At 34.7% G+C, this 8,377-nt stretch overlaps 1 protein-coding gene across 1 annotated transcript; it reads left to right on the top strand.

Moving 5' to 3' along the window:
- Positions 1-203: 203 nt before the first annotated feature.
- On the top strand, positions 204-7,601 carry TSBP1 (testis expressed basic protein 1). The gene is given in 2 exon segments (XM_045866063.2): positions 204-228; positions 6,547-7,601. Coding segments are annotated over 2 exon segments (1,080 nt in total).
- Positions 7,602-8,377: the final 776 nt, after the last annotated feature.

Raw genomic sequence — 8,377 nt, 5'->3', positions numbered from 1 at the left:
TAATATCCAAAATATATAAAGAACTCATACAATTCCATAGCAAAAAAGAAGCTGAATACAAATTTGGCAGAGGAACTGAATAGATATTTTTCCAAAGAAGACATCCAAGTGCTCACCAGGTACATGGGAAGTGGTCAACATCACTAATCATCAAGAGAAATGCAATCAAAACCACAATGAGATATCACCTCATACCTGCTAGAATGGCTATGATCAAGAACACAAAAGGTAAGTGTTGGCAAGGATATGGAGAAAAGGGAACCTCTGTACACTGTTAGTGGGAATGTAAATTGGCTCAACCACTATGGAAAACAATGTGGAGGTTCATCAAAAAATTAAAAACAGACCTACCATATGATGCAGCAATTCCATTCTGGGTATATATCCAAAGGAAATGAAAACAGGATATTAAAAAATACATATACGTTCATGTTTATTGCAACATTATTCACAACAGCCAAGGTACAGAAACAAACTAATTGCCCATACCAATGGATGACTGGATAAAGAGGATGTCTCACACACACACACACACACACACACACAGGATATATTCTTCGACAGTGAGAAAGGAAGACATCATGCCATTTGCAAAAACATGAGCATAATATGCTGAATGAGTAAGTCTGACAGAGGAAGACAAGTACTGTATGGTATCATTTATATGTGGAATCTGGAAAGCCAAATTTATTTAAAAAAGAAAGTAAAATGGGGGTTACTAGGGGACTGTGGGTGGGGGGATAGGACAGGTGCTATTCAAAGGTACAAATTTACAAGTAGTAAATAAGTCCTAGAGATCTAATGCATAGTATAGTGAATATAGACAACAATATTGTATGACAGTCACCAAACTTGCCAAGAGACTAGAACTTCATGGTTACAACCACAAGAAAGGATCATTATGTAATGTCATAGAGGTTCTAATTATTGCTACAATGGCAATCATATTATAATATACTAATGTACCAAATTAACATGTTGAACACCTTGAATTTGTACAATATGTAAATATATTTAATCAAAATATTTTCATAAAATAGCTAATCACAAGATCTTTCTAAACAGTAACAGGCCAAGAGGAAGGGGAGGGATAATGGAGGTTCCCTACATCTAAATAAAAGGAACTTAGTTGTTCATGACACAGATTCTGCCCATCCAGTGCAGAAGAGTGTGGCTTTGTGTAAGAAGGGAAAGCCCAACACCTACTGATGCTTTTTTCTTATCTCTTTCAGTGGACAGCTCTGGAAAAATCAGTAAGTTTGGATCATTTCTTTGCCTTACCTATTTCTGTGTCTAGGACCTTTGAGTTTTTGTTACCCAATTTTTTTGTATTTCATGTTCTTCTACCTTAGAGTAGTCAATATTTCTTAAATAAGTTATTTTCTCATACTTTTCTTCTTTTCTTTTGGAACAAAATATAATGGTCTTGTCTCATAATTCTGGTTATTTTCTACCAAAGATTATTGGTAGCATGTATTCCCAGCTAGTCTACCACAAGGGAGCCTGTTTTCCTTGTGCTATCATCTGACAATGGATAATTTTTACTAAAAAAAGAAAATCACCTAAAATTGACAAAAAGAGTAAGTGTCAGGACAAGGTGGTGATTTTGATAATTGGCCAACATTACATATTTTTCCAAATGATCTAAAGGGGAGTGGGTAAAAAACTGACTTATGAGAGAACAATGAAAGTAGGAAATGCTATAGTTTGAAATTTAGTAGAATAGATATTACCTACCCAAGGATTCTATCCCATACATTAACAAATGGCATCCTAAAGAAACCTGTGTCTGTGAAGTAGGATGTGGAGCGTTGGCCAGCAGCACTCCTGAGGATGAAACAGAGGGTTTTATAGTACTTGGTGGTGCTGTTTCTGCATTCACCTACAAAGGGTATTATTATTGGGAGTGGGATTTTCCTTGAGTTAGAAAATTCCCACTGATCGATCTTTTGTGTTTTATTTTTAGCACTATCTCCTATGGGTAAGTTATTCTCAACTGTGATATTTTACATTGTTTATATTTTCTGGATTTGCTGTTTCTACTCCCAAAACAGAGACTTGTGTTTCTAAGGACATTTTAAATTTTCCTATTCTCCAGACTCTTCTAATATTTTAAATAACTATTTTTGGAGAGACAGCTGTAGAGGAGATGAAGTTCATACAAAAGGATGCCATAATCTCTGGCCATCTTCTAGGCTCTGAAAAAGAATCTCCTTTCTAACTCCCAGCAAACTATAATGAAAGAAAGATTGGTTTCTAAATTTTGTGAGTTTTTTGCTGGTAATTTAGAACTCTTTTTGTGGTTATAAGTGAAGGTCCACTGAATCATATTACCAGAAAAAATAACTAGTTAAGAAAAAAACTTTATCTATTTTCTCTTGCCTTCTAAGTAACTTTACTTTTGAGGAATAGTAGGTATTGAGCCCTTCTATATACTGTGCACTGTGCTAGAAAAACCTTATCTCTTATTCTTAGCCTGTCTGCTAGCTATTGTTATTCCCCACTTTACAAATCAGTAAATTTGCTCACACTTGCCTAAGGTTAAAGAGTTGGTAAACAGCACTGTCAGGATCTAAATCCAGGACTTCTTATCTCCGAAGTACATACTCTTTCCATGCCAACACATTGCCTTCTATACTGAATCACAAAGGCCTTTTTTGTGATTAGTCCTGAAACCATATCTATAAATAAAATGTTTGTAAATACAAATACACATCCACTAGAGAAGATATATAATTAAATGTATGCAAAAGAATAGTTTTAAAAATAAAAGACATCCCATCTAGATTAATGTTTGGCTTTTAACTGCTTTCTAAATTCAGATTTCCCATCAGGATTATTTAATGCCTCAGCTCTTCAAGAAAATCATATGAAACAGAATAATAATTCTTAAAACTCTGTAAATATACAACCATAAGAAGCAAGTAAAACTTAAATTTAGTAAGCTATATTTCAGGCATCTCAAACTTTCCAAACACTAATAAACACAAAATATATCTTTATATTTAATTGTTCCTCTTTCTCAGTTCACCCTAGGAGAGTGGGTTTGTGAGTAGGAGGAGGTGAAGTTGAAAGGGATAATTGTTTTCTTTGCATTCACAGTACAAAAAATAATATACATTCAGAGCAATCATGATGTATCTGCCTCTCTCAAACGACCTCCCCACATGGGGAAGGTGATACGAGTGTGTATGTTTTCTTTACAAAAAGAAAGAGGGCTTTGGGAAGGAATCATAGGCTAAGGCCCTCCCTGGAAGTGAATTCATTTTTAATGACTATGGTTTTTTTAAATTGCCAGGAAAAAAATCAGTTCAACCTTTTAAAACTTTTTCTTGTAAAAGATATATTCTTGTTGACAATATTTTAAACATATTCTTCCCAGTTGATATTTTTAGCAAAAAGAGATTAAGGTTTAATTCATTGTTCAAAGAAAGATATAAGACAGATCAGCTCATCAAACTTCATCACCCTTTCAAGTTAAGTCTCTTAATTTCTCATCTCCATATATGATTTTTTTTTAAATGTTAATTCATGGACTGAGATCTACAATGAGTCATGCCCCTAATGCTTAACAGATCTTTATGGTCTAGATCTGAGTGTGCTCTCCCTGACAGCCACTGGGTAAAGAACTTCATAGGAATATTTTTCTAATAAGGCCCATAGTCTAGTTATTTTAAGTATCATATAATTAGAATTATTACTATGATAGCTAACTCATGATATCTTTTAGCTTTAACAAAAATTAATCCAGCTTAAAATCTTTAAGTAGCCTGCGTACATTATAATGATTGCCAAGGTCTTGATTAAATATTTCCCTTATAATTAGAATTTTGCCATATAGTCTACTGTGTGCAATAAATGGACTTTCAGCCAGCGCTTACAAATCTTTATATTATAGAGATTATGAGATCCCAGGGGAAAAAAAGATTTATGCAGTATCTAGAAATTTGAGAGAAAGGAGGGAAGAACTTAGGATTTGGTGGAATAATGATTTGTAGCTTACTTCTACAATGCAATTAAGTTCAAGATGGAAAATATACAGCAAAGATATTAAAACAACCAAAGATATGAAGATACTATTAGAAGTGACTAGAAGTATTTTTTAGTTTGGTGGGAAAAAGAATAAAATTCTTTAAAATCCTATAAAATTAGGAAAAGTGTAACTAGAATAAACATTGTTTCTTTAAATCCTAGAATACTTACCTTTGATTAACAAAAATCTATATAATTTAAGAGATAAAGTTAGCTTAAAAATGGGTCCTGCAGTAGTATACACAGTAGTAAATATGAAAAAAATTATTCCCAAGAGATGGTAAAACTAAAAATATTCATATATTATGAAAAGTCAGCTTGTTAAGGACCACATTCCACCAAATTTGTAAGGTTGGAAGCTTCAGTGGAAAAACATGCTCTTCTCCAGACCACACCACATCCTCCCAAAAAACAAGGGTCCACTGGTAGTACTGTCAGATTTCAAAATATTCTGAACTCTCTTTTTAAGTACAAAAATACTTAGGATATATTACTACTGATTTTCATTAGTAAATTGGAAGTGGGCTTATCTAGAATAAAATGTCAGTACCCATATCTTATTAAATAATCATTAGGGAGGAAAAAATACACAAAAGGTTCAGAAAGCATTATTGTAAGGTTCTTAACGTTATTCTTAAGATAACTACAGCATCTCTTTGGATTCATAGTTACCTTTACCTAATGCAGGTGTGTCTCATCTTTTGCAACTTGTAATTCGGTTGTGTGTGCATCAATATTTCAGACATCAAACCCTAAACATACCAAAAGGCTATTTCTATGAAAAAAAATGTTAATTTTTAAGCAAGAAATCTTCCTGTAAAGCAATTAAGTATTCCTCTAAAGAATTGGGTTGGAACTAAGAATGTCTTGTCTTGATAGATCAGAGTTTTTGCCTATATGATCTCATTTGGTAGTAGTAATAGCCAATATTTATTGGACTACTTACTATGCTCCATGTACTGCATTGAGTGCTTTACTTAGATAATATTATTTAATCCTCATAACACCTCTGTGAAGTAGCTACTACTATTGCACCCATTTTACAGATAACAAAGTAAGGTTTGCTAAGTAAGCTCACCTGACTAGTTACGTATGAAGCCAGGATTTGAACCAGTCTGTCTGTACAAGCGATGCTCCTTAAACATTTGTCTAGAATCCTTAAATAATTCTACAAAGTGGGCAGAGCAAACTAAATATAAGGAAGGTGAGTCTTTGGGATTTACCCAAATAAACCCAGCTAGCAAGAATACTAAACCCAGGTGTTCTGATTCAGCTTTTAAATTCAGTATTCTTTCTACTACATTAAATATTTAAATCGGTTTTCTTAAAGGAAGGTATGCCATTGCTCACAGCAAGAACCCACAGTAACATTTCCTGGTAACATTTTTTTTCTTAATCAGGGAGCCAAATCACTAAAATAAGAAAAAAGAAAGCAGAAGCTAAAAATTTCAGTTTGGGGGCACCTGGGTGGCTCAGTCGTTAAGTGTCTGTCTTTGGCTCAGGTCATAATCCCAGGGTCCTGGTATCAAGCCCCACATCAGGCTCCCTGCTTAGTGAGAAGCCTGCTTCTCCCTCTCCCACTCCCCCTGTTTGTGTTCCTTCTCTGGCTGTCTCTCTCTCTGTCAAATAAATAAATAAAATCTTTAAAAAATTAAATTAAATTAAATTAAAATTAAAAATTCAGGTTTTATTAGATCACACAGAAATTGAGACATAGTAGAGCTGACTTACCTAAACATGGGAAAAGGGACCAGAAATTTTTGCAAAGTGAGTTTGCAGGTATCATAAGGAGCAGTCTTAGGCATTGGTTAAGACTGAACTCTGAAGTCTGACTTTTCAGGTTCAAATCCCAGCTCCACCACTTACTGACTCCAAGGCATATTCACAGTCATTTAAACTTTCTGTACCTCAGTTTCTTCATCTGTAAAATGGGGATAATAATAGTACCTGCCCTATATGGTTGTTGTGGGGATTAAATGAGTTAATACTTTATATAAAATGCTCAGATCAGTGAGTGCCTGATATATGATAAGCACCCAATGATTACCAGCTAGTACTATTATTACTTGTGAATAATGAGACATTCTTATATTCAATATCCAAAGCATATTTTGAGTTTTTTCTATTTTAAGAAACAATTATTGCATTTTTGCACAATTTTTTCTAAAAATAAATTCCATTTCTTTTCAGAATACATCCTCCTTTAGCTATTAAGTATTATTCATCAGCCATAATGTACTGAATGTATGCCAACCAGTTCATTTGTAATACATTTTACCTCTTCTTTCAATAATCTTCCAATTTATTGAAGAGAGTCTGGAATATTATCAATACTTGTATAATTTTAAGTGTAGAGTTCCATCATTTTACATTTTCAGGAAATCTCAAGTTATCTCCAGCTTTTCAGTTTTAAGACAAAAAATAAACCAATATCAGGGGGAAAAGTAGGAATAAAGACAAAGTACTTGATATCTGAATTGTGCACTTTTGTTGTGTGCTCAGTTATATTTCCAGGTTACATGGATGCAGAACTTGCAAAAAAATCAGATTTCAAGGCCAAGATTCTAAAAAATGGAGCCACTATAAAGTCTGAGAGCAGCCAAGAAGAAAACAAGAAAACATTAAAGAAAGAAATCACAGATTCTGATGAATCCTTGACATCAAGGCACAAACCAGAGTCAAAAAGCAAAGCAAAAGGCACTGAGTTGGAGAAAGGCAAGATAGGAATGGAGGTCAAGGAAAAGGAGAGTGACACCAGGATACTAAAAGAGGAAGACCAAGTAAAGGTGAGTGACATGGGAATACCACAAGAACAGGAGGCCCAAGTAGAGATGAATGATACTGGAATACCACAAGAACAGGATGACCAAGTAAAGAAGAGTGAGTCTGGAATACCACAGGGACAGGGATCCCAAGTAAAGAAGAGTGAGTCTGGAATAAAACAAGGACAGGAATCTCAAGTAAAGAGTGACACCAGAATACCAGAAGGACAGGAGTCCCAGGTAGAGAATAGTGAAGCTGGAATACCACAAAGACAGGAGTCCTCAGTAGAGAATAATGAAGCTGGAATACCACAAGGACAGGAGTCCCAGGTAGAGAATAGTGAAGCTGGAATACTACAAGGACAGGAGTCCCAAGTAGAGAATAGTGAAGCTGGAATACCACAAGGACAGAAGTCCCAAGTAGAGAATAGTGAAGCTGGAATACCCCAAGGACAGAAGTCCCCAGTAGACAATAGTGAGTCTGGAATACCACAAGTTCAGGGGCCTCGAGTAAAGAGAGAGAGCTCTGAGGATCAAGGAAAGCAGGGAGATGCAAGGAAGAAGACAGATACAGAAGAAAATGATGCTATGAAGAAAAGTGATGAAGGAAAGCACAAAGTTAAAGGAAAGAAAGAATCAGAACTTAAGAGAAAAAAAAAAGTTCAGTAAGAAGCAAAGACAAGTAAGGGAAGAAAGTACAACAAAAAGATGGAAAGAGTAAGGGCAAATAAAATGAAAGCTCATAAGTCAACTGATTATTATGATTCCCATCCTCCAGATGCAAGTCACAACCCAGTTATTGCTTAAATGGATCATAATTATAGAATCCCTTTAATTTATACATCTACAGAATGTCTACTATAAACGTTTCACCATTTTTAGTCCTCTCGGCCACAAATCTCAGCTTCCAATTCTTTGTTTTCTAAGTTGATACTTTTATGACTTAGTGAAGAAACTGGATACTTTCTGAAATAAAACATTTTGACTAAAGAAATGTATAATTTCCTTCTACAACTATTCTATTAACTCAGTGACAGCCTAACCAATCAACCAATCAAAGCTCCTCATGGTAGGCTAAATGTTCATAAGGCACTGTTCTAGCAATAAGGGGTACAGAAAAATATATTTTTCTGCAATAAAGATAGCTCCCTGCAATAAAATAGCTTTTAATACATATAGTGATATGTGTACAAAGAACAATTTTTTAAAAGAAAAATCTGTCAGAATGTAGTTTAGATGGATGGTATGATTTAACAACCTCTTGGGATGAGAATATAAAGGGGATAGCTTCCTGGGAAAGGGAATGGTGGTATATGTGTCTCAAAAGATGGATAAGATGTTCATACACTGAGCAAGGTAGCAAGAGCACAAAAAAGGCAAAGGAATTCAAGACTGCCACACCATGCTTTAGGAGAAGTAAGCAATTTTACTGTTGCAGTAGGCTCATGAGTGCACTTGAGTATAATTTTGAAAAGGAGGGTTAGAAGAAGATTCTGAAGGAATATGAAAAACAAACCAGGAATTTATATTTTATTCAGGCAACTGGGAAGCCTTCTAGGGTATTTGGGAAGGAGAGTTAGGTG

This window comes from Mirounga angustirostris, unplaced genomic scaffold, assembly GCF_029215605.1.
Source record: "Mirounga angustirostris isolate CCGP_5_RB_7025 unplaced genomic scaffold, mMirAng1.0.hap1 SCAF_8, whole genome shotgun sequence".
Taxonomy (NCBI): Eukaryota; Metazoa; Chordata; class Mammalia; order Carnivora; family Phocidae; genus Mirounga; species Mirounga angustirostris.
Note: the sequence above shows the minus strand (reverse complement) of the source record. Positions and strands in the feature narration are given on the sequence as shown.